The 26692-nt window shown below is 49.9% G+C and overlaps 1 protein-coding gene across 1 annotated transcript; it reads right to left on the bottom strand.

Annotated features, from left to right (window-relative positions):
* Positions 1-308: 308 nt before the first annotated feature.
* On the bottom strand, positions 309-25492 carry CRTAM (cytotoxic and regulatory T cell molecule). The gene is made up of 10 exons (XM_059677102.1): positions 25315-25492; positions 22000-22143; positions 19172-19327; positions 17190-17333; positions 13635-13793; positions 10502-10582; positions 8369-8452; positions 5511-5657; positions 3025-3111; positions 309-969 (listed from the first exon to the last, which is right to left on the bottom strand). Exons 1-10 carry the CDS (start codon positions 25490-25492, stop codon positions 839-841), a joined length of 1311 nt encoding a protein of 436 aa, XP_059533085.1. The 3' UTR covers positions 309-838.
* Between the last annotated feature and the right edge of the window lie 1200 nt (positions 25493-26692).

Consider the following 26692-nt stretch of genomic DNA (forward strand, 5'->3'; position numbering starts at 1 on the left):
TCATTAAAAAACAAACAAACAAAAAAAAGCTGTCACCAGGTCAACTTCTGTGATTTAGCAAGAAAACCCAGGGAGCCAGAGCCCTGGGCCTGCCGGCACTGAGCCCTGTCTCGGGGTCGTGCTCACTGGGTGTTCATCTCCCTGGCAGCAAACCCGCTACTCTTGGCCTCAAATCCATCGTAGAACACGTGCCCAGGACTAGAAACCTTCTTTAGGTCCCTTTCATGAAAATCAGAAGGAAAGATTTTATTTTAAGTATATTTTTATTGATTTCAGAGAAGAAGGGGAGAGAGAGAGAGAGAGAGAGAGAGAGAGAGAGAGAGAGAGAGAGAGAGAGAGAAACATCAATGATGAGAGAATCACGGATCAGCTACCTCCTGCAGGCCCACACTGGGATTGAGCCCGCAACCCAGGCATGTGCCCTGACCGGGAATAGAACCATGACCTCCTGGTTCATTGGTTGATTCTCAACCACGGAGCTACACAGGCTGGGCCAGAAAGATTTTCAATTTGTTTTAAGTAGTTTCACTAGTTCCATCTAAAAGCTGTTCCCATCACAGCACCCTGTTGTGGGTCCCACTGGCCAGTCCAAGGCTCAGCAGCATCTTCCTGCTTTGGAGTAGTGTCAGGCACCACAGGTGGCACAGCCTCGGTCCATGTTCAGTCCTGTCTCGCTGCTCTGAGTCGGGCTGATTCAGAGAAAGACACCGTCCTGCGTGGCACTCAGCGCAGGTTCCTCCTGCCACAGGCTGGGCTCCTCCCGCCGCTGCCCCGTGCTGGCCACGCCTCGCCGCGAGCCACGCTCCCCACCGCGAGCCACGCTCTCCTCTGCAGGGCACTACACGACGCTCTCTGGCACACGCGTGTGCCCTCTCTTTAACTTCGCCTGCTGCGTGTGCTCCTTCCCCTTTGTTTTCGCTTCTGAGCACAGCTGTGTGATGTAGTCCATGCAGCGCTTAGGACGGGGAGCTGGGAGAAAGACATGTGGGAGGTGAGCATTGATCCTGGACAGCACCGCACCCTTTATTTGAAACACTGCACGTGGTATGTTTAGGTCCAGATGTTAATGTCTTAAAAATTGAATCTGAAATGCACACATGCAGATAAATGATCTGAATGTATTGTTATCATCTAACTTTTAAAAGGTCTTGTTAAATAAAAATGATACAATTGAAACACAATATATGGACATTTCTGCTACAAAATAACGTGTTGCTGGGGAAAATGCATTGTCTTCAGCAGAATTTCATACTGTAAGTAGCAGGACTTCTGGGAAAAAGAGTATTTGGGGCTGTGCCACTCTGTGCTCAGAGGCGGGCGGCCCAGAGGGCATCTCAGAGCCTGCGAAAGTGCGCCTCCACTGGCAGGGCAGCCCTGGGTTGCTCTCTAGGCCAGTGGTTCTCAGCCTTGGCTGCACATTAGAATCACCTGGGAATCTTTTTAAAATCCTGATTTCTGGGCCTCATCCCCCAGAAATTCTGTTTCTTTGTTACTAATGTTGTGGCCTCACCCCATCACAAAGAAACAGAATTTCCAGAGGATGAGGCCCAGAAATCAGGATTTTAAAAAGATCCCCAGGTGATTCTAATGTGCAGCCAAGGTTGAGAACCACTGGGCTAGGCAGTGAGCCCTGAGCGGAGCCCTGAGCGGAGCCCTGAGCGCAGGTGCTCCCACTAACTTTCCTCAAGGTTGAACTGGAAGGCTTCTGCTGGCTCAGCCGCAGAGCTCAGGGCCTGTCTTTCCTGCTAAAGGCTGCAGCTCCACTGTGTGGTTTGCCTGCTTAGGAAAACCGGCAGAGGAAGCAACACAACTTACACAGAATACTGGCATCATTCTCCCACTTGCCAGACAAGAGCGAGGAAACTGATGTCATAGAAACATGGGTTGCAATACAACAAACTGTCGGTAGCTCACACACATTTCTCCTCCCCCCTCAGCTCCCACACAGCCCACTCCGGCTAGTACAGCTACTTCTCGCCATTTCACACCCGACTCAGTCAAAGCAAGAAAGGCAGAACTGCCGTAAGACACGCTTCCTACAAAGCCCTCCATACAAGGAACAGAACTAGCTGCAAACCTCATTGCATTTCTTGTGACTCTTAGCTGGCAGAATATGTTAATTTGCACGAAGAAGCAAAAGGTTGGAAGGTATAAGATTCTCACTTTAGCCGAAACCGGTTTGGCTCAGTGGATAGAGCATCGGCCTGCGGACTGAAAGGTCCCAGGTTCGATTCTGGTCAAGGGCATGTACCTGGGTTGCGGGCATATCCCCAGTAGGAGATGTGCAGGAGGCAGCTGATCGATGTTTCTCTCTCATCGATGTTTCTAACTCTCTATCTCTCTCCCTTCCTCTCTGTAAAAAATCAATAAAATATATTTTATAAAAAAAAAAAAAAAGATTCTCACTTTACATTTACTTCTCTCTATTGGATCTTTGTCAAGACTTCTCTCTCCTTTTCTTTTAAACTCTGTTTCAAATTTTTCTTTACATATTTTGCTTGAGGAATTACAATGAAGTCATCCAAAAAATCAAACACATTTCTATTGGAGTTGGTTAGGACTGTATTCACTTATTCAACACAAATTCAGCACTCCATTGTGCCAAGTCCTGTGCTAGGATCCGGGGATACAGAGTAAATCCAGTTATTCACCACCTGCAGGAGAACTGCCACGGCACATTCCATTCCCCAAACTGACACGGTGGTATAAGGGGCTTCACTGGGAAGGTGTCTACAGGGAAGTCTGGACGCAGACGGACATGCAGCCGGAGCTGGGCATGCGTGTCAGGGAGGACGCGGCAACGGCTCCTGGAGTCACCAGCTACATGAACGTAACTGCCAATTTTCCTCTTTCTTTTAAAACTACTTTTCATTTTTCAAGATGCACTTCCTTAAGTTCTACAAGATGATTCTGGAAGTCAACTTTCTAGTCCTAAAAATCAAATTTTTATTTTTGCGCTCCCCCTTAAGCACAACAAATAAATGAGCCTCATTTTTCAAACCTCTGGTCACATGATTGACTTACTTTGGCCATATTTCTCCTGGGATGATGTTTCTTCATGATTTGACCTCGATTTGTAACTTTCTAGAGTGTATTCTGAAATTTCATTTTCTGCAAGAAAAGAAACCAAATTATTAATTTCAGGCGCCACAGGCGTCTTCTACACGAGAAACGTATGTTGAATAACATGATGCCTCTGTTTCTGTACAGCAGTGGAGTTATCATTCCCCTCCCAGACCTCATGTCCTCATCCACTCAGCCAACCATTTTCATTGTTTGCTCTGAGTCCCACAGGTATGTGGGAGGTGGTATAAGAATTGCAGAAGTCACATGACGGCAGCTGGGGCTCAAATGTTATCCTTTGGGAAAGAACAATCAATAGCCCTTAAAAACTAGGAATGAGGCGTCCGTGGGAGATTCTGAAACAATACGATGGCACTTCCTGTTGTGCAGGTACACAGAGCAGCCAGCCCCTGCTTCTACGTCTACTCGTGGGATTTTGCCTGGCGATACAATGAGTCCTCTGTCCAATAGCAGAATAGCACAAGTCTCACATGCAATTTTAAGCTTTCCAGTAGCCATGCTCAAAGAGTACAATGAAGCAGGTGAAACTGAGTTAGTAATATATTTTATTTAGCTAGTAGACCCAATATATTATTATTAGATATGTGGTATTCTTGTGTGCGTGTGTGTGCGTGTATGTGTGTGCTGAGCCTTCAGAATGGGGTCTGTGTGTTCCTTACAGCATACCTCAGGAGGGACTAGCCACAGCTCAAGCGCTCAACAGCCATGTTGTGGCTACTGTGCTAAATGGCACAGGACTAAGAAACTGCTCAGAATTAAAGAGGGGATTTAGTCCAGACACACACTTATGGAATGAATTGAATCGATGGGTTATTCTGGATAATTTCTAAGGTCCCTTCTCGCTCTGATAGATGTTGAGTCTATGTATTTTAACAGGTATTTTTCTATATTAGCCATATATATATATATATATACAGTGGGGCCTTGACTTACGAGTTTAATTCGTTCCGAGACCGAGATCGTTAAGGGGCTCGTTAAGGAGCTCATTAATTCAAATTACTCTATCAACTCAATGCAAAAAATCGGCCGAGAGACAGCTGGTATCTCAAAAAACTCGTTAGTCGGGACACTTGTAAGTCAAGGCCCCACTGTATATAAAAGGCTAATATGCTACGTGTCCATCCGAACAGTGGCTATGATGCACACTGGCCACCCGGGGGCAGATGTTCAACACAGGAGCTGCTGAGCTGCAGTGACTTGGCAGCAGCGGTTCTCGGTTCTCACCTTGAAACCAGAGAGGAGGAAGCCTGATTCCTTGTGGGGCCGTGCGATTCCACCTTCGGCCATGGGTTATGTTGTTGCTGGGGCACTGTCAGCCCTGAATCTCGTTACTGTACATTTGCCTTTGCGTTCCACACTCTGTACGACAGCAACTTTGCAGAGTGCCCTCTCGCACTCCTGGACCTCTCGGGGGATGTTGGAGAGCCAGTTTTAGAACAATCCCCACAGGTCAGGCTGAGGGACCCCACCTGCCCAAAGGACCCCAGTCACTCTGCAGATGCCCTTTGAGCCATGGCGCCACCCCAGGTGGGGCGGGCTGGGGAGGGACCACGGGAGGTTGGCTCCAGGGCATGTTTGGCCCGTCTTGCCCAGTCCTGCCCTGCCAGCCACCTTCTAATTAATTTCCTTTCAAAGTGCATGAATCTGTGCACCAGGTCACTAGTATAATATATTTTTTGTTTCCAATACCTTTTTAATCAGAATGCTTAGAAAAAAAAACTTACTAACATATGGTTGAGGGAAGTTGAGTGCATTCTTTCAAAATGGGACTAAAGCTTTGATTGCCCACTCCTGGAAGAAGAACTCTGTGAGAGCAGGGCCTGGTCTGTCCTGTTGACAGATGTATCCCCATTGCAGGGCACATAGTAGCTGCTCAGTGAGTGCTTATTGCATGGATGGACCGACGGATAGATGGATGGATGGACGGATGGATGGATGAGCTTTTTTTTGTATCCTTTTGTGAATAGACGCTTTTATAACATAATTCCAGTTTCTGGAGCTGCTCTAGTTTCTCTTGGTTTTGCACTCTTTCACTATAGTTCCTGGAGATTCAAATTCTCTGCTTACTCTAAGGCAGTGGTTCTCAACCTTGGCTGCCATTAGAATCACCTGGGGATCTGTTTAAAATCCTGATTTCTGGGCCTCATCCTCCGGAAATTGTTTCTTTGTGATGGGGTGGGGCCACAACATTAGTAACAGAGAAACAGAATTTCTGGAGGATGAGGCCCAGAAATCAGGATTTTAAAAAGATTCCCAGGTGACTCTAATGCGCAGCTAAGGTTGAGAACCACTGCCTAAGGCAAAGCGTTACTAGTATTTAAGTGATAACACATCAAATAACAGAAAAGCTCTAATTGACAGAATTCTCCTGTTTGCAACCAATTGTTTCAGCATCTTCTGCTTCCACCTGGTTCTCGGCGGCTCACCTTTCTTCCAGATCACATGTGCTTTCCGGACCTTCATTAGGAAAAGCTGGACGATGACGAAGAGAATGAAAATGAGGAAGGCCACGAGCGTGAGCAGCAGTATGCCGCTTTTCCTCCTCACCAGCCCGTCATACTGAGGGTGTGCACCTATAAGGAAGATGGACGGATTTTAGATGGCTTGAGGGGTTTTGTTCACTGGGGAGTACACACACCCTTCCAAAAGATAGGGTTGGTAGGCTAATAGGCAGCTCAGATGAAGAGACAAAGAGCTTTACCCTGAAGGTAAAAAGATTCATACTATTTACTCTCTGAAAGCAAGAATATAAACAAAGTAATTTTGTGGGATAATTTGGAAAAGGTTTTTAAGTTATATAGGTATTGAACTAGTTATTTTTCATTTCTTGGGAAAACATGTGAGAATATTGACTTAAATGATAGTCGGGATTCAAATTAGCTGTAAGGAATACTTTTTTTTTTTTTTTTAGCAAAGTGTGGTTTAGTGCCGGGGTCCAACCCCAGCAGGTCCAGGGGTCCCCAAAGGTGTGGACGGAGTCGGCGAAGAAGGAAGGGCATGGAGACAGTGTTCAGTTGATCTCTTGCCAGGCTCCGCCTCCAGGCTCCGAGGCCAGTCCCTGTCCAGGATCCTCCGGCATGCTCTCTCCAGCGAAGTTCTTCTATCTCTAGAGAACGTTCTATGTAGGTTCTGTGCCTAGGCTCTGTCTCTCTTGGTCCTGTCTTCCAAGCCCTGTGTTCTAAGTTCTGTGTCTGAAGTTCTGTCTCTCTGTCTGGTTCTGTGTTCTGAGTTCTGTCTTCTGAATTCTGTCTCATGAGTTCTGTCTTCTTGATTCTGTTCTAAGTTCTGAGTGTTTCTGTCTTGTTACAACTGTATTTATACCAGTTGATTCAATCCTATCAATCTCTATTACAAAGGTTAGGGCGTTTCTTATCTCCATTCCAGGGAGAAAAGATTATGTAGTTTAAGCATGATTGTTCGTAGTTAAAGGGATTAATTACCCGCCTGGCACTTAGTTGAGGGGTTTTATTCCCTCCCTAACTTCAGGGGAAAATCCCTACCTGGGGATTCAACCTTTCTCGGAGAGGTGACTTTGGTTAAAACACAGCGCCAAGAAGGTGAGCAAACATATTAAGAACCGTATGCCATATATGCCAGGTCCCTTGAAACAGCAAGGATGGACCGGCTCCCAGCAGTTTAGCAAGAGAGATTGTTAATTTTAAAAAAACTATGCAAATAAAATGAATATTTATTGATCTTGACTAGGTTGAATGTGGTCTTACATGAAGGCATTTGGAAATAAACTTGATGAGCCCGTAAAGGTCTTTCCTAAACCTAGAATTCTGATTCCATGGGCTCTAGCTTTGCTCAATTTCCTGGCCCCCTCAGCCCAACCAACAAGCAGTAAGGAGTGTGGGCTCTGTGCGGAATGCCATGCCTGGGCTGCAGCAGGCACACCCCTATCGTTCAGGGGTAGTTCTCCATGTGTGTAAACAAATCTAGCTATAAAACCTGAATATGCAAATTGACCAGATGGTGGAATGACTGATCGCTATGATGTGCACTGACCACCAGGGGGCAGATGTTCAACACAGGAGCTGCTGCCAGCCCACACACCCCAATCAGTTGTGGGAGGCGGGGCCAGCGAGCGGGTGGCACCAGGCTAGCCAAGGCAGGTGTGAATGAGTGCCAGCCAGGCCTGGGAACCTTACCTGTGCACGAATTTCATGCACCAGGCCTCTAGGAGATTAATAAAAACAAAAAGAAGTAAGCCATCTATGCCAAAACGTAGATCCACATGTGTCACTATTATACTGTGTTCAGGGGTTCAGTCAGGAAAGTGCCAATGAAGAAATTTACATTGAAGAGGGGTCAGGAGAGGAGTGGAGAGGTCTTTCCTTTCAGCAGGGCGAGTTAGGATAAGCGAGGGCAGGGCAATCTAAGTGAGATGTTTTCAGAAAAACGTATTCTTGTCGGGACTTTACAGAGACGGAACTGCAGAGGGCGGAGGCAGAGTGCACTCCATGGAGGGGAGGTTTAAGGCTCACGCTCAGGAGCCGCAGAGGTTTCCTGAACACAGGTGTGAAAAGTGCGAAGGGATGTTTGGATGGTAAGATGCTCACAATGGATGATAGAAGGAAAGCTGAAGTTATAATACTGCATGCAGGAGATGATGAGGGTCAGGATCAAAATGCCTGAAAGAAATGACTCAAAAGGCCCTGGTTTCATATGTATGTGTATATACGCACATGCATACACACACACACATATGCATATATATGCACACACGTGCATACACATGCACACACATGCATACACACGCACGCACGCATACACACGCACAGACAGTCATGAAGGAGGAGACCGTAGTTTGGGCCTGAGCTGATTTCGTGGGAACAGAGGTTGCTCAGTGGTTAGCAATGTTGAATTTGAGGAGTTGGCAGGAAATTGAGCTTGAGAAATGTAGGAACTGGGATGAAACAGGGACTAATGCTCAGGAGAATGTTCTGGAAATACAAGTACAAAATCTCCTGCCCGGTGGCATCAGGGACAGTCTTGGGAAGGGGTCAACTCTTTAAGTATTAAGGAAAGAACCACGGATGGGGAAGTAAAATCAGAAACACATATACATACAGGAAGTGACAGGAGGGAGGGAAGTCAGCTAATGGGCATAGGAGTGGCAGCAAACGCACAGACCAGGGAGGCAGGAGGTAGCTAAGTCAGGGAGCAGTGATGTGAACAGCAGAAAAGTCAAGAGGAATGAGGACTGAAAAAAACATTGGACTTACTGGTTAAGAGGTTAAAATGTCAAGTGTTTATTCTAAAGGTGGTGGGGGACACGTACCAGTGGTCAAGTCGGGGTCTTGAGTGGTTTGTTCTTCCTCTTCCTTGTCCGTCGCTGATGTACTAAAACCTTCCATCGCTGCAACTAAGGTGAGAGCAACACAGGACATATGGCTCCGACTGTGCATAGAGTGTGTATCCACCACACAAGGTCATCCAGAAGCAGCAAACAGCTTTGGCGACCAAGTTTAGTGATGCTCACTAAGAACAACGAGGCCACTTCTGAACGGCAGATGTCTTCCCCAAATAGAGGTGAACGGTCTGGCTTGCTTTGCCTTATTTTCTGACGGTTAATGTGTTTTGAACATTTGCTTTGTACCAGGCCTTCCAGCCGTGGGCAAACTATGGCCCACGGGCTGGATCTGGCCCGTTTGAAATGAATAAAACAACAACAAAAAAGACCGTACCATTTTATGTCATGATGTTTACTTTGAATTTATATCAGTTCACACAAACACTCCATCCATGCTTTTGTTCCGGCCCTCCGGTCCAGTTTAAGAACCCACTGTGGCCCTCGAGTCAAAAAGTTTGCCCACCCCTGCCTTAGACTGAGCATGTTACTTCTGACCACAGCTCTGGGGCAGCAGAGTTTTAGAAAATGTAAATAAATCAGCTAAAGTCCTGCAGCAAAGCGGTGGCGGAGCCAACACTGAAAGTCAGAGCCCAACATAAAGCCATATGTGCACTTCCTTCCTGAACCAGGTCTGTCGGTGAGGCCGTAGGATGCCTCTGGAGACACCTGGACAGTGAAGGACGCGTCCGAGCTCTATGGATGGGAACCTGAGCCTGAAATGCACAAAGCAATGCCTCGATGTTAGAAGTGGGCTCGGCTGTCATTCAAACCTGTGTGTGTCCCCCCCCCCCCCAGGGGAGGGATGTTCCAGGTGCCTTTGCTAGGGGAGACAGTTTGTAAAAGTCACAACAATCTTTTCCTGGTTTTGTTGTTTCTCCTCCCGAGGTTTTTCCCGTTGTAGTCTCTGGCTTTTTAGCCCGTTACACAAGGGAATGAAACCACCTATTCTCCTACTGAAAATGGCTATTGTTAACAGTAAATAAAATTGTAAAAATTTAAAATTGAAAGGAGTTTTAGAAACCACATTTTTAAACTCTTATATATGAAAAGGCAGAGCAAAAAATTGAGTTGTTAAAAAATTGAGTGTCAGCCAATTTAAAGACAACTAGATTCTAAACATTTATAAAAATATTGGCTTATGAAGCAAATGATGTGGCTATTCCACTTCATATTTTCAATTTCCATTGTTCTTCAAAAAACTGTATGGCACACAGTGTATTTATCAGTTTAAAACCCCCAAACATTTACTTTTAAATATGATTCAAGATAAGCAATTTTTAAGTGTGATCTGATACTCAGAAGTGTGCACGTGATGATGCTACGAGAGCATTTATCCCACCAATCACACTGTTGCAGATGCCTCTGAAAAGCAAGAGTCGGACTTGCAGCCTCTCTGGGTGAGGCTCATGGTGGCGCTCACCGCACCACGGCCGCCTGCATCCTGCCCCCAGTGGCTGCTACTGCACTTTCTCAGCACTGGCTGTTACCAGATGCTAAGCTGAGTGAGAGAAAACATAACTGACATATGTGATCATTGTCCAGAGTTCACCAGCGAGTGGGCTCACTGTCTACAAATTATAATGTAGGCTTTCTGCCTTCTTCTGCATTTATAGTTCAATTTTGTCGTTAAAACTATCTGAGTTTTTGACAACCAAGTAAGTGACAAACTTTCAAAGGTGACTTTGTTACTTGATGATAAGAAACATCAAATCTCCAGGTCCTGCTCCTTTTCTCTTTGTTTTTGGTCTATTCTAGATGGAAAAGCAAAGAAACGAGTCTCCACAGTGGACATGCAAATGTCACAAGGTGTGTGTGTGAGAGAGAGAGAGAGAGAGAGAGAGAGAGAGAGAGAGAGAGAGAGAGAAAGCTTACAAGGTGTTAGCTACTCTGAACCCTCAATGGTTAACTATGGCACTTCTCCAGTCACCACAAAGCTGGAGGGAGTCCTGAATGGTCTTGTTACAAAACAAAACAAGAAACCACTTTCTTAAAACTTATTATTGGAAAACTGAGTTCCCAAAGAGGCAGGATTTTTAAAGTTGGAATGATTTCGACACTCACCAGTGCTAGTGGCCTGCAGGGTGTCTCGTGAGGACGGAGAGCTTTTCCCCGGGGCATCTGAGGCCGCCTCTTGACCAGTGACTAGAAAAGGGAAAAACAAAATTCTGCCATGGTGAAGACCAAGCCTGCCCACAGCGTGCTCACTGCACAGGGTGGAGGATGTATTCGCCTGCTACCTGCTCGCGGAGGTTTTGCAGACGCCTCAGAGCTGCTGCTCTGTAGCTCATGGCTGGTGTGTGGCCCTGTGGCCCCTGGCTGCCCAGCTCCCTGGCTTTGGGGTGCAGCCTGTGACCTCTGGGGAGGAGCATCTGGCACCCGGGGCAAAGGGTCTCCGCCTTCTCCACTCGTCTCTCCCTGCCCACCCCCTGCTGTCCATCATCTACCCACTCACACACCTAGCCGCTCCCTCTTAGGTGGCTTTGGATCAGGCTCGGACGGGGTTGGGTTCCAATGCGTTACTTGCTTGATGCTGAGTGAATCTGAGTAAGATGCCTAATGTTTTGAATGCTCAGTTTCTTAATACTTACAATATGAAGATACTAAGTGCATTTACCTCTTGGCGTTTTCTGTGAGAATTAATTCATACCACATGTTTAGCACCATGCTGGCTTTTGTTAAGCACAGTGCTTACTAAATGGTAATTGTGTAATATAAAACAGTATCTAGAAATGTTTCTAGAGGTCCGCTTAGCACAGCTCTGAGCTGTGAATAGGCCTGCACCCAAGGAGTGTATAAAAAGGTTTCTGGCCGAAACCGGTTTGGCTCAGTGGATAGAGCGTCGGCCTGCAGACTGAAAGGTCCCAGGTTCGATTCCGGTCAAGGGCATGTATCTGGGTTGCGGGCACATCCCCAGTAGGAGATGTGCAGGAGGCAGCTGATCGATGTTTCTCTCTCATCGATGTTTCTGACTCTCTATCTCTCGCCCTTCCTCTCTGTAAAAAATCAATAAAATATATTTTAAAAAAAAAAGTTTCCATCAATTTGCAAATACTGACAGGCGACAAGGGGTGTGTCCCTATGAAATCTATGAGAACTTCATTTAATCAAAGGGCTCCCTGATTTTAGTGTCTTCTTGTTTTAATTAAACATTAACATTTTTTGAAAACTGTTTTAAAAAGCCTGAATTGAACACAAGAGCACCAAGAAAAGGAAGAGGAACCACTAAGGAAACACTAGAGAAATAGTAACATGGACTGAAGGTAAAACGAACTCGGTGACCACAAAGACACCAGAGAAAATCGAAGAAACGGGAGAGTTACTGGCAAGGAAAAGAGAAAAATGCTTGAAAGTGAGGCAACTAGACATACTAGAAGAAAATGACAAGAAGAGCAACATATGAGAAATATTGGGGACACATAGAATAAAATTTATCCATGATTAAGGTCTTCTAGAATAATGTATAGTATACTATGTAAAATTAGATAATTATATGTTTATGTACAAAACAGGGTATGTATATGTATATATACACATTATATATCTTGTTGGATATATAATAATACATGTATATATAAAAACCATATATACATACATAGGCAATATTTCTATATTTTCTATGTTGCATGCATCAATATCCATAGAACCTGTTTTATGCATGAATATATATAAACTGGAGTCCATAGATATTAAGCTGGATTTATCTTCTCAGTTGGCAAGCTGCTGGACAAACCACTTTAGAGGTTGATGGCGGGACTGGAGGCTTGTCGTTCTGGTTGATCAGATGCCACAGCCCTCGGCTAGTCCATGCAGCACCACCAGGTGCTACGACTATTTAAGTTCAAATTTAAAAAGATTAAATGCTATTAAAAAGTTAGTTCCACAGTTGCTCAACTTTCTGTTTTTATCCCATCGTCAAATAAGCGGTAGGAAATCAGGACTCCGCCTTTGGAGGCTGCGGAGATGAATTCGGTCCCTGGGGCGGTCCGCGCTGCTGCTGCTGTGCGGTCTGGCAGGTGTGGCTCCGAGCTGCGGGCTGCGGGTGCTCTGGTTCAGAACCGCGGGAATCCTTTCAGGAGCATCAACACATCCAGTCTCCTTCTCCTCGTGACCTCCCGTGGCCCCGCCTGCCCTGTGCTCCCGCCACCCGTGGGCGATGGGCGATGGGCGATGGGCGATGGGCGATGGGCGATGGGCGCGGAGCCAAGTATTTGCGTCAGGTCACAGCCCCGCCGCCGGCAGCCTCAAGGAGCGCTTGCGGTTTGATGGAAGCCACGGTGGGCGCGGTGGCAGCGAGGGATGCGGCGAGGGATGCGGGGAGCCAGGGGCAGCTCCCAGGTCCGGTCTGGGAGCAGGGGCCTTTCAGGCACTGGCTCACGCGGACCACAGAGGACGCTCCGGCAGCCGCACAGGCTCCTGCTTCGCTGGCGCAGGGAGCGGTTCCCAGGCGCTGCCCCTGAGAGAGGCCTGGCCCTCGGTGCGCTCTGGGACCACGCGGGACTCGGAGCTTCTTGCTCAAAAGGTTCTCTCATGTAAAAAAGTGTTTCTTCCCCTTAGGGCCGAGGAGTCGGAGACTAGAGATTCTGAAAATGGAAGCCACTCCTCTTCGCCTTGAATACTTGATGTTTTGTTGATTTTTACTGTCTTGTGTTTGATCAGAATATTAACGATTAAACTAAAATCTTCCAAAACAGTTTAACATCTACAGAATGATCATGACAATGTCCCCAAGTGAGTGCCTCGTGTTCACATCAAATGATACCGACACGCTAGATGGATTTCAGTTCGTATGACCTCCTTTGGGGTCAAATATAAAGGCGCGATGCGTGCGGTTCACATGGTCTCCCCGAAACATGACTGCGCTGCACCGAGGCACGTCCCTGACCTGGCCGTCAGGATCAGGAAGCCAGCGTGGCACTGTGCGCATGTGACATCACAATCAGAAAGCAGGCGTGACGCGTGAGCATGTGCCATCACAATCAGAAAGCCAGCTGGCACTGTGAGCGTGTGACGCAGGCGCGGCTCCCAGGCAGCGGGGCGGGGTGGAGGCGAGGAGTGTGGGAAAAGCTGCCACGGGCTGCCCAGCTGGAGAAGCTTCCATCATTAAGAGAACTCGCTAAGGGGAGCTTCGTTCCATTGGGTTTGGTAGTTAACACTGAGGAAAGTTAAAATGATGACAGTCGTCATCAGTTCTTACCCAAATCTTCAAACCGGAAGGAGACCACCAGCCGCCCTCCGCGGAGGCCCCTGTGGCGCACCACGCAGTCCACCGCGGAGCCCCGGCGCGCGGGGACCCTGAGCGCGCTGCTGCTGTTCCAGGCCCTGCGGTCGCTGTCAAAGGCGTGCGAGGTGTCCCCTGTGGGCAACAGGCGCTGCGTGAGGCCAGGCCGCGGCTGCCGGCGGTTCCTGGCGGTGTGGCTCTCAGAAACCAGGCCTGGCCCTCTTGCCAGCCTGTGAGCCTCCTACCCTTGCTCTGACCACAGACCGCTGCCTGCCTGTGCTTGGCCTCTCCACAGAGGGCAGCGGTGACCACAGCAGAGAAGCTCCTATCAACCCTCCCCTCCTGACAGCCCCCAGGCGTGCCTGCTGGGCAAGGACAGCTGGCCTCCTGCAGGACCCGGAGGCTCAAGCTTTCTGCGCGGGGCTCACTGGCCTCGGTTTCCCCGCCAGAAAGGGTCCTTCAGCTCTAAGACCCAAGACGATGTCAAACCACGTGTAACGCTGCTGAAATAGCAACAAGCTCAAACCGTTTCTATGCGTGATGGTTACCCGGTTCCATCAGCAGCTTGAGGCTTAGATTCTGTTACATAATTACTTACCGTCATCTAGGGTATGACACTGTTCTGCCCCATATAAGAAAGGCCATGTAGCATGTAAATGTGCTTTCAATGTCATGTCTAGGAAGGAGCTTATGCTCACAGGTAATAGCTGCATTTTGTCTTTTATTTTATAAAATGCTGTCAAATTTTAAGATGCTATTATAAACATCACATTTTAGATTTCTACCTTGCTTTGCACAAAACATCTACACTAATAAAAGAGAAACATGGTAATTGGCATACAACCGCTACCCTTTTCATTGGCTAATCAGCGAGATATGCAAATTAACTGTCAGCCAAGATGGCTGCCGGCAGTCCAGCAGCTTGAAACTAACATGAGGCTTGGTTGCCTCAGTGACGGAGGAAACCAATGTTCTGCCTGCGCTGCAGGCCTCTGAGCGGGCAGTTTAAGAAACATTGTAACAAATACCGCCAGACTTCAGCCAGCAGATTCGCAACATTGTAAGCAAAGGCCAGAAACCTACTTTCAGCCGCAGAGGCCTAAGAGCTGGAGCCAAGCCTCAAGCTAAAGCTGGCCCAGAATAAAAAAAAAAAAAAAAAAAGGAGCAGTTGGGAGCTTCAGTCACCCCCAGCCTGAAAACGGCCCTCAGCCCCTCACCCAGACTGGCCAGGCACTCCAGTGGGGACCCCCACCCTGAAGGATGTGTGACCAGCTGCAAACAGCCATCATCCCCTCACCCAGGTGGGCCAGGCACCCCAGTGGGGACCCCCACCCTGATCCAGGACACCCTTCAGGGCAAACCAGCTGGCCCCACCCTTGCACCAGGCCTCTACCCTATATAGTAAAAGGGTAATATGCCTCCCAGCACCGGGATTAGCGGACCTGAGAGGCCTCCCGGCACCAGGATAAGCGTGACAGGGGGCAGCGCCCAAACCCCCTGATCGCCCTGTGGCTCTGTGTGTGACAGGGGGTGGGGCCACAACCTCCCTATCCAACCTGCTCTGTTCGTGACAGGGGAAGGCGCCCCAACCCCCTGATCAGCCCTGCTCTGTGCCTGATAGGGGGGAGCTCCCCAACTCCCCGCCCCCCCATGGGCCCTGCTCTGTGTGTGACGGGGTAGAGCCATAACCTCCCCATCGGCCCTGCCCTGAGTGTGAGAGTGGCGGCGCCCCAACCCCCTGATCGGCCCTGCTCTGTGCGTGATAGAGGGCGGTGCCCCAACCCCCTGATGGGCCCTGCTCTGTGTGTGACGGGGGCAGCGCCCCAACCCCCTGATTGGCCCTGCTCTGTGCGTGGCAGGGTACAGAGCCCCAACCCCCCTGATGGGCCCTGCTCTGTGAGTGACAGGGGGCAGTGCCCCAACCCCCTGATTGGCCCTGCTCTGTGCATGACGGGGTGGCACTGCAACCTCCCCATCGACCCTGCCTTGAGTGTGACAGGGGACGGTGCCCCAACCCCCCAATCGGCCCTACCCTGATCGTGACTGAGGGTGGTATCACAACCTCCCAATCTCCCTGCTCTGTGCATGACAGTGGGCGGCGCCCCAACTCCCCAATTGGCCCTGCTCTGAGCCCGACCAGGGGCTGCACCTAGGGATTGGGCCTGCCCTCTGCCACCCAGGAGCAGGCCTAAGCCAGCAGGGCGTTATCTCCCGAGGGGTCCCAGACTGCGAGAGGGCACAGGCCAGGCTGAGGGACCCCCCCTCCCCCGCCCCGAGTGCACAAATTTTTGTGCACCGGGCCTCTAGTCTACACTAATAAAAGACAAACATGCAAATTGACTGTACCTTTGCTATGCCTTATGCCATGCCCACCAGCCAATAAGAGCAACTATATGCAAATTAACCCAACCAAGATGGCGGCCAGTATGCCACGGAGCTGGAGCAAGCAGGAGGCTTGGTTGCCCCAATGATGGAGGAAGCCAAGCTTCCCGCCTGCCACGACCAGCTCTGAGCTCCACTCAAAGCAACAAAGTTTCAATTATAGAAGGTAAATAAACCCCAGATACCTGCTTTCAACCGGCCATGGCCACGGAGCTGGAGGCTCACCCTGGCCGGCTCTGAGCTCCTCTCAAGGCTACAAAGTTTCAATTATAGAAGGTAAATAAATCCCAGAATAAAAAAAGAAAAAAGAAAAAAAAAGAGGTTGGGAGCTTCCGTCACCAGGCGGCGGGGGGGGGGGGGGGGGGGGGGGCTTTGCCAGTCTGAAAACAGCCCTCAGTCCCTCACCCAGGCTGGCCAGGCACTCCAGCAGGGACCCCCACCCTGATCCAGGACACCCTTCAGGGCAAACCAGCCAGCCCTCACCCATGCACCAGGCCTCTATCCTATATAATAAAAGGGAAATATGCAAACTGACCCTAACAGCAGAACGACTGGGAATGACTGGTCACTGTGACACACACTGACCACAGGGGCAGATGCTCAATGCAGGAGCTGTCCCCTGGTGGTCAGTGTGCTCCCACAGGGGGAGCTCTGCTCAGCCACAGCCAGGCTGACAGTTGCCAGTACAGTGGTGGTGGGAGCCTCTCCCGTTTCCTCAGCAGTGCTAAGGATGTCTGACTGCATCTTAGGCCTGCTCCCCGCTGGCAAGTGGACATCCCTCGAGGGTTGCTGGGCTGCCAGAGGGATGTCTGACTGCCAGCTTAGGCCCAACCCCCCAGAGAGCAGGCCTAAGCCAGCAGGCGGACATCCTCCGAGGGGTCCCAGACTGCAAGAGGGCATAGGCTGGGCTGAGGGACCTCCTCCCCCTCCAAGTGCACAAATTTTTGTGCATCGGGCCTCTAGTGTTATAATGTTATTTGTGATTAGCCTTCCAAGATTAAAACGTAACAGCAATTGGTTATAAAGAACAGAAAATTATTGAATGGTGATTTCTGACACCTATTGCCACCAGGGGACGCCAAACCATTCACAGAATTGTTCAGAAATTTAGGAGGTAAACCCGGAGGGGAGCCAAGGGCCTGCACTCACCTGGGAGCTCCGTGTGGTTCCCCAGCTGCCAGATTATCTGTGGCGGGGGCCTGCTCCTCACCGTGGAGCATGTCAGTGCCACCTGCTCTTCCCTGTTTTGCGTTCTGATAACGGAGGCTTCCAGGGTTGACTTGAGAGGAGTTGCTAGAAAAAAAAACGAGTTTTCTGTGCTGACTTAGCTGGTCTGCATATCTCAGGAAGCCCGGGACCTGCTCACACAGGGGTCACTGTGGGCCTGGGCTGAGCCATGGCGTATCTCCACCTGACCACTCCCAGAACAGAGTTAGGAGTTTGCTGTGCCTGCGCAGCTACTTGACGAGAGTCAGATGGTTGCTGCCCAGCATGTGATTAGTCCCTGGGAATCCTCCAACTGACTCTCTTACAAAAGCAATGCTTCACCTTTGATATAGGACTGTGTTGATTGGTTGAGCACTAGGTGAGGAATAGAGTCCTGAATTCTCGCTCCACCTTTGTCACCAACTAGTTGTAAGAACTTGGGTTAGTCATCCGATGTTTTGGTTTATCAATTTCCTGGTCTGTGACGTGAAGAAATTGGGTTATAAGTTGGCTGTTTAAGCCCTAAACTTCCTGAGAAATGACTCACTTCACCACAAGTTACTTTTCTCTTCCAACATCAAAGACCATGTGTCTTACAAAGGGCTCCTGTATCTCTTTCTTCCTGCTCCTGCCTTGGACATACTCTGTAGTCAGTCTCTCACTCTTCCCATTCTACTTCACACGTTGGTCCAGACCTGCGCTCTTCACATCCATTTACTCATCCACCTGCCATCCAGGTGTTGGGAAGCCAGCGCCAAGTGTGGTTCAATGTGTTAGATGCCGAACTAGTCGTTTAGTGACAGACTGAACCCCAAACTGTTCATGAAAAGATCACGTGGGGAAAAGGCTCATGTGTGACAGTGCAATGATGGAGGTGTTCACGGCTGCTCTGATTGCCAGGAGGACACACAGACAGCCGAGCAGAGTGCTGTGCGGTGGCCAGCGAGGGGGACAGAAGGCCCTGGGCTGAGCACATGGGTCTTCCCCAGGAGCCACCCCTTTCCTGACACTTTGTCACCATGCCATTACTTTACGGACGGCACCGCACATACTAACTCAGTAAGAGAAGCGTGAGTTCACTGGTATGACATGGGGAATTATGTTGTTGATTCAGCTGTTCTGCCACAGAGAAAGCCGGCAGGTAAAGATAGTGGACGTGAGCCTGCCAAAAGTGACACCCAGAGCTGAGCCAGGTCGCTGGGTCAGGAGGCTGTCACTCCTCCTCCAGTCCCGCCACCCCACCCCCACCCCCTGCAAGAGAGAGGAAATGGTTTGGGCAGAGGATGTGAGCTGATTTTCCAGTGCAGTCACATCTGACTTCATTGCTGTCATAATGCTCTACTTTCTTTACACACACTTTGCCCTCCGGAACGAGTGTGCAAGGGCCTTGTGAGCAGAGGTGGTGCCCAGTTCACCTCTGGTCCCCTGGAGCCTAGTCACAGGTCATCAAATATTAATTCTCTTTTTTAGTTTCTGGGAGAGAAAACTTAGTTGAGTCCAAAGACAACTTTCATGAATTCACATTTTAATTTAAGGCAGTGGTTCTCGACCTTCTGGCCCTTTAAATACAGTTCCTCATGTTGTGACCCAGCCATTAAATTATTTTTGTTGCTACTTCATAACTGTAATGTTGCTACTGTTATGAATCATCATGTAAATATCTGATATGCAGGATGGTCTTAGGTGACCCCTGTGAAAGGGTCGTTCGACTGCCAAAGGGGTCGCGACCCACAGGTTGAGAACCACTGATCTAAGGGCTTGCAACTCAAAGTGTTCCCTTCTGTTTCCTTCCAACAAAAGATGGCAGAGGTGCCCAGGTCATAGCTAGAGGGAACCTTTTAAAACTAAAATGTTAAGTTTAGAAATAACATGTAATGTTCCTAGGCGCCCCGCTCCCTCCTGGCACCTTGCTGTGAGGCACTCACCCAGCACCACCACTTTCACTGCCTTTGTTTTCCTCACGGAGCGGCTGTAATGTAAACACGTGTACACGCCTTCGTCGTGCGGAGTCACATTGGCCACGCGGATGGAGAGCTCATTGGGGGAGTGATGAAGAAGCTGGTATTTGGTATTTTTTAAAGCTGTATGGGGGAAGAGGGGGAGAGCATGTTATGAGGAAAAGTACCAGATGAATACAGATTCTTGGTGGATGGATTATTCGCAGGAATAGCTCTGATTTCCACACTTCAAAGGAACAAATATCACATCTTGGATTGAGCTGACTTACAAATTCTAGTGTTACCAGCAGGATGCCTCTCCTTAGCTTGAAATGAGAATAGGAAATAAAATATGTTGATCCTGGTGTCTGTGAAATAAGCATTTGCTTTATTTCTGTTTGTATGAAATTAAGAACACTATGCTGGTGGATGGTTCGGGTGGCAGGAGAATTTTACAGAATTTTGGACATTACATTGTGAAAAACGCCCCACTAGCCCTGGCTGGTGTGACTCGGTTGGTTGGGCATTGTCCCGTGAACCCAAAGGTTGCTGGTTGGATTCTCGGTTGGGGCACATGCCGGGTTTCAGCCCAGCCCCAGGGGAGCACGCAGGAGGCACTCTCACATCCATGTCTCTCTCTCTCTCTCTCTCTCTCTCTCTCTCTCTCTCTCTCTCTCTCTCTTTCGCTCTCTCTCTCTCTCTCTCTCTCTCTCTCTAAAAAGAAAATAAAAAAACTTGTGGGTTTTTTTTTAAAGGATGTGTTTGCTTAATAAAAAAAAAATGCCCCACTATGATTTACCTTTTGAAATCTGATTCATTTGATGTTGTCTTGTCAGAATGAATGTGAAGAATGTAAAATAAATGCATTGGTATTCATTGTTCCAGCTGGGTGCTTCTTATTTTTAAAAGTTCATTGTTATTTGAAGTTCCCCCCAAATTATGACTTTGTCCTTCCAGGTGTTTGTTCCTATCGGTTCTATGGGGAGGCCCATCGCAGTCTGAGGCCCTCAGCTAACCAGTCCTCTCTTCCTCCCTCCCTCCCTCCCTTTCTTTTTTCTTTTCTGTTGAGATTTATAATATGAACAAGCCTAGAACTGTTAAACCAAGAATGGCTGAGCAAGGAAAGCTATTTCTCACCCAGAACCACACTGTGTCCCTCCGATGTCAGATGAACTAGAAGAAGGACTTCACCTCAGCACTATTGACTTTTGAGTCCCTGATTCCTTGTCGTGGGGGGCTGTTCTGTGTACTGTATGGGGTTTAAATGCATCCCTGACCCCTGATCCCAGACTCTCTGCATACTATATGCCAGGGTCCCCCTGCCCCCTTTCCCCATTTACAGCAACAATGTACAGGGGCAAGGGGAACCACCCAACTAGATCCAGGCCTCCTGGGGAGACATCTGGTCATGCCATCACCTTAAAAAGCCCAAAACAAAACATCCGAAGGCATTATATAACAGCATTGTCTCTATATATAAAAGCCAAGCAACTGGAATGAAGGAATGACCGAAATGACCAAAACGACCAGTTGCTATGACGCACACTGAGGCCCCAATCGCCCGCAGCCCCTCCCCCTGATCGGCCCCACCCTCTATTGCCCCCCCCCCATTGAGGGTGGGTCCAGCCGCCAACCTCCCGAGTTCCCTACCCCCCACCGGCCAGGCCCCATCAGCGCCCATTGGGGCGGGCCAGCCGGACCCCACCTGTGCACGAATCTGTGCCCTGGGCCTCTAGTCTCTACATAAAGTTTCTCAGTCAGAACTTTTAACAATAGTATTATTGTTATCTGCTCTGCTTTTCAAAGGCAGAATGAAGTTTGCTGTTTTGAAGATGTTTCAAGTGTGTGGCTTTGGAAATGTTGAGTGGGGATATATAATGACCTCAGTATGAAGAGGAGGGTTAGAATCCTGCTCTAGAGATGAATGAAATAGATGTTTAAGAATCCTGCAGGCAACAACAATGTAACTATGTGAGGGGACACATGCTAATCAGACTTATTGAATATATACTCATATCAATCATTATGTTGTACACCTGAAACCCATATGTCAATAATCTATACATATAAAAGGCTAATATGCTAAGTATCCGACTGTTCGACCACTCAACCGTCAGCTACTGTGCACACTGACCACCAGGGGGCAGACTCTCAATGCACAGGCATGGAAACATGGAACAGACTGATGAATTTCAGAGGGAAGGGGGGGGGGGGGGGGCAAGGGCAGGAAGAGATTAACCAAAGATCTCATATGCATGCTAAAGGCCCAGTGTGTGCACGGCGGGGTTCCTCGGTCTGGCCTGAGCCCTCTCCTCTGGGACCCTTCAGGGGATGTTGGAGGCCTGGTGCAGGTTTCAGCCAATCCCCGCAGGCCAGGCCGAGGGACCCCACCCGTGCACGGATCCATGCACCGGGCCTCTAGTCTCTCAATAAAAGGGAAAGCAACTCCCTTTGCACGCAGGCTGGGCCCCCTGAGGAGTTTGTGCAGAGGCTGAGGGAGGGAGGGGGCAGTGGAGGGCACAGGGCGCAGCGGCTGCAGGTGTGGGACCGGGCACCTGTGCTGCTGCCCGTCCATGGCCACGGAGCCTGGCACCGTGATGTGGGTGAGGAGCGAGGCCGGGCAGGAAAAGGGCTTCTGCTGTGAGCCCCTTGCCCAGCCGCTGGGAGGTTCCCGTGCAGAGGCCCCGGCGGCCACGTGTGGAACAGCAGGGGGGCTCCTCCCTCTGCGGCCCCCCCCTCTCCCCCTTGGGTTTCGGGCGCCGTGTCTGTCCAAGACCCCTGGGGGAGCAGGGAGCCATCCATGTTCTTCCACTCACCGCGATGCTGGTTTAAGAAGATGGTGAACCCCGAGGGCGCCAGCCACTGCAGGGGGCCGTGCTCCGCGGGGGGCGCCACGCAGCTCAGGGTCACCGGCTGGCCCTCCTCCACCTCCACCGTCTCCGCGGGGCCCAGGGAGGCCGCTGCGAGTGTGAGAATAAACAGTCATCTTTCCTGTCCGACTGCTGCCATTTCCACCTGCACGACCTGCAGCTCCCTGGGGCCCCATCTGGAAACCACAAAGGCCAGCCCCTCCCTTTGAATTAGCCAATCGGGAAAGACTGTGCGCCTGAGCTCCAATCAGGAGTGAGGGACGGGTCACGTGCGTCAGGATTAACGGGAGGGACCCGCTCAGGGCAGGTGCTCCCAGGCCCTGGGCCTCCTGCGGAGGGAAGCTGTGCCCGAGGCCTGGCCCTGCGGCTCTGCGCGCACCGGGGCCCCTGGATTCGGGGCGCTCTGCGAGCACCGGGACCCCTGGATTCGGGGCGCTCTGCGGGCACCGGGACCCCTGGATTCGGGGCGCTCTGCGAGCACCGGGGCCCTGGATTCGGGGCGCTCTGTGCGCACCGGGGCCCCTGGATTCGGGACGCTCTGCGGGCACCGGGACCCCTGGATTCGGGGCGCTCTGCGGGCACCAGGACCCCTGGGTTCCGGGCGCCTTATTTCTAAAACAAGGGAGAGAAGGGGTGTGGTCAGCTGGCTCCAGAACCCACTACCACCCGCAGGGACTCAGCCTCAACCCACCTCCCCAATTATTCGAGTATTTATACACATTCCATCCAGAAACAGGACCTCAGCCGGCACCGAGGTGCGAGGGAAGGAGGGCTGAAAGGGGTGGGGGGTCTGGATGGGAAAGGGCACAGTTGGACATCTACTGGCACTTGCTCTGTCCTACGTCAGTTCCTCTTACCTGCATTTATTTATTTATGATATATTTAATATGTTTTTATTGACCATTAGAGAGAGAGGAAGGGAGAGGGATAGAGAGAAACGTGGATGAGAGAGAAGCATCATCCCTCGGCTGCCTCCTGCACGCCCCTGCTGGGGGTGGAGCCCGCAACTGGGCATGTGCCCCTGATCGGAATTGAACCAGCGACCTCCTGGCTCCTGGTGGACACTCAACCGCTGAGCCACACCGCCAGGCTTACCTGCATCTAATTTAAGTTTCAAGCTAACCCTCGAAGGAAGAATTATGCGGCTCCCTCTACAGATGAGGGAAGAGAGGCTCAAGGTTGCACAGGCCTGGGAGTGGGTCACACCCAGGTCTGCAGGCTGCAGAGTCTGCAGCCCTGGAACTCCACCCACTGAGTGAGGAGCCCCAGGCCCCGGCCTCCTGGCCTTGCTTATGAAGGAGCAGTGGGTGCCTCCCGCCCCTTGCAGGCATCCAGGATAGAGGGAGGACGGGGCTCCCCGCCCCTGTCACAGCCCCAGAGAACAGCAAACAACTGATGTGAAGCAGCTATAAATTTATCCGGAAAAAAGGACAGGGAAAGGAAAAATAAGTTGGCACCTTTGTTGCTGTTTGTTACTTCTTCAAGTTTTAAATTTAAAAAATACTTTTTCTGAGGATGACAATTCTTATCAATGAGAGTACAAAACACTCCCAGAAGCATGAGAATATTGTGGGGTTAGAAATTATGAACATGAAATATAATGAGTCTTACTGCATTAGCTTAAATTTTAAAATTTTAAAATTTTAAGAAAGAAAGAAGAAGGGAGTTATTTGCTTGTGATAAATTTCAAATATTAGGAAAAGTACTTTGGAGAGCTCTGGGAATTCACTGTTCCATTCCAGAATTGTTCCAGAATCCTGCTTAGGGTGGGTCCTTGGCAATATTCTAATCTTTAGAATCAACCCACAATTGAATAAGAAGGATATTAGTAGAGAGGTTTTGAGTGACAACAGAATTTTTTAAGGTTAAACAGCTTCTGAGCCAAGAGTCTGAACCTAGAACTAACCCCATTGTCTCCATAGCCATGACATCAAGATTCTTGCTTTGCTCTCTAGTTCTTGTGCATTATCTCGCTTCCCACAAACCGATGGAACTTTCTGGAGGGCAGTGAGTATGCCTTTCATTTCTCCAAAATTCATTACTTACAGGAACGTTCACTGTGAGCTTAAGACAGGGTTTAATGCCAGCTCTCATGCTGGGACTGCAGTGCAGGCAGCACTGCTGCTCTCTCCTTGCTAATAAGAACACAGGAGGGAAGTGGCTACACTGAATCCATGACAGAGTAAAATCTAGTGTTAACCAGCAGCCCTGATTTCACCCTTGAGGCCCAAGGTTTATACTTAGAAATGTTGCCAATGTGCTTCCCTTTGGTAAAATGATTGTGGAGACAGGAAGCCTGCATCTGGGAGATGGGAGTGGCAAGATTTATCAGCGGCCTGTCTATGAGTAAACTAGAGGCCCGATGCACAAAATCGTGCAAGGGGCTCGGCCCTCGGCTTGCCTCGGCCCTCGCAGCCCCAGCTTCATCCGGAAGGTCGCCCGAAGGCCATTGGGCTGTTTGGCCTAATTAGCATATTATGCTTTTATTATTAGAGATGTCTCTCATTTTAAGGATCATGGTCTTTTGCTTGGGATACATGCCTAGGAATTAAATTGTCTGGCTTTTCAGCACATGGTGAGAATTGTGTCTCCTAAGGTTAGTGTTTGCTCCTGTAATTCAGGACCAGGCTCTGACCAGGCTGACCACGACTGGAGATGCCTGCGCTTAGATGGAAAGGGGCTGTGTTTCAGGCATAGAAAATGCGTTGTTCTCTTTACTCTTTGCTCCAAGCCTTGCTGTTGGCTGCACAGGCCTCTTTGTCTTTCAGGTTGTCATGTAGACCCTGGGCTTGATTTAGAGGCAGGAAGTCACTGTAGGCGGGGGGGGGGGGGGGAGCCTTGAAAAGCTTGCTCCACGTGTCCAGGTCAGGTGAGAGGGTGAGGGTGGGGGGGAGGGCGGGACGGGAGAGGGGGGCAGAGAGCTGACCTAGGTGCAGGACATCTCTTCTAAAGTAACCGTTCCCCATGATCCTCTCACTGACACTGAAAACTGAACTGGAGCTCCTCCGTTCAACTGTTTTCACCTAAGTCTGGAGGCAGAGCTTCACCTTCTGCATCAGAGGGCTGGGGTGTGGGGGCTTCTCTGCTCACCACTTCCTCCCTGCAGGGTCTAGAAACACGCACCCTTTCTCTGGGGCCTGAGCACCTGTCCTCCTGCCCGGCGTTCCCTGTCTGAGCTCCAGAGTTCCATGGGGCTCGGACACGCTCACGGGCAGGCCTCGGCGGGGAGGGGCTGAGGTCTCCCTGGGTGTGACCACTCACATTGGTAGGCCATGCTCATGGAGTGGACTGTGGACTCTGGGCTGGGTTGTTCCCGCTGCGGCTGGAGTCGTCCCTCCGTGCCCAGCTTGTGCTCTGAGGTTCCTTGCTGAGCCAGGCTGTGAGGGCTCTTCAGCGGGACTGCTTTGTGTACAGAAATGGAACCTGTGACCTTCCCCATCTCCACTTCCCACCCCATCAACTAACTGTGCAGACAGGGGGATGGCTCCACGCCAAAGCACGTGACCACCCTTCAGCAGAAGGGCAAGCAGCCTCACGGCCACCTGCACAGCACGCGCAAGTGCAACATGTGCCCTTCTAGCACCCTCAGTGCTCGCCCCGGGGGATTGCAGTGCGTGGTCTCCACCTCCACTTGAGGTCATCTCAGTAGACTGCAGAGAGAACGAAGGATTCTTCCTTTTCCTCACTTTGTCGGTTAGATTTGCGTGTGATAATAATAAAAGCTCCAGAACAGAGTCTGTCCTGCAGGGACCCTCAGTGGACGTGTCCAACTGGAACGCATTATTCCTACTGCTCCCCAGGCCACACATACACCTCACACAGCCTTGCCACCTCTTCCTTCCGGTGCTTCCTAGTCGTCATTAACGTCAGCGCCAGCACTGCATTCCAGGGATTTGAGAGGCTCTCTCTCCCCAAAACATAGCTTTAATCAATTATTCCTCTCTCTCTCTCTTTATTTGTTTGCTTTTTGCTACTATCACTGCTCTAGCTGAGGCAGCCCTGGTTTCTTTCTTTGCCACTGCAATCACTTCCTGCTAGTCCCTGCCCTTCGAGTTTATCATCCTCATCTGCTTCTAGAATTACATTTTTTAAAACATAAATTTGATCACATGTGTTCCTTTCCTAGACTTCTTGGTACAGCTCCATTGCTTGTAAGAATCAGACCAAAATTCCAGAAGGTTCCTGCCTCCTCACACCACTGGCTGAGGCTCCTTTTCGAACGCCCCATGCAGAAGGCCATTGCTGCTCTCAGGGAGCCCAGGCTCCGGACACACGGGCTCCGGTCCCAGCTGTTCTCTGGGCCTAGAATGCCTTTCTTCTCTCTTTCAAGACTCAACTCAAATTACACCGCTTTTGTCCAACCTGCCAACAGCCGTTAGGTCCACCCTCCCCGCAAGGACCGGTGACACTCCTCCAGGCCCCACAGGCTCGGACTAGACTTCTCTCAAGCACTTAGCACAGCCCTTTGCACAGAGTGGTTACAAGCCTGTCCCGGGGGCGAGGTTACACTCTCCTTGGAGAAACTGTTTGCCATTCCTGCATTTCATATGACCAGGTCCTAGCACAGAGGAAGGCTGTAAGTATCAGTTGAATTAGTGATTTTAGTCATTGAGTAAATGCATAATGTATCTATGCAGTG

The sequence above is a fragment of the Myotis daubentonii genome, chromosome 19 (assembly GCF_963259705.1).
Source record: "Myotis daubentonii chromosome 19, mMyoDau2.1, whole genome shotgun sequence".
Classification (NCBI taxonomy): Eukaryota; Metazoa; Chordata; class Mammalia; order Chiroptera; family Vespertilionidae; genus Myotis; species Myotis daubentonii.

Excerpts from the sequence above, each read along its gene's own strand:
- CRTAM (XM_059677102.1), bottom strand. The coding sequence starts at position 25,492 with ATGGGGAAGGTCACAGGTTCCATTTCTGTACACAAAGCAGTCCCGCTG. Across the intron at positions 22,144-25,314 it reads CATGAGCATGGCCTACCAAT|CGGCCTCCCTGGGCCCCGCG; the intron begins GTGAGTGGTCAC and ends TCACACTCGCAG. Across the intron at positions 5,658-8,368 it reads AGACCCCGACTTGACCACTG|GTGCACACCCTCAGTATGAC; the intron begins GTACGTGTCCCC and ends TCTTCCTTATAG.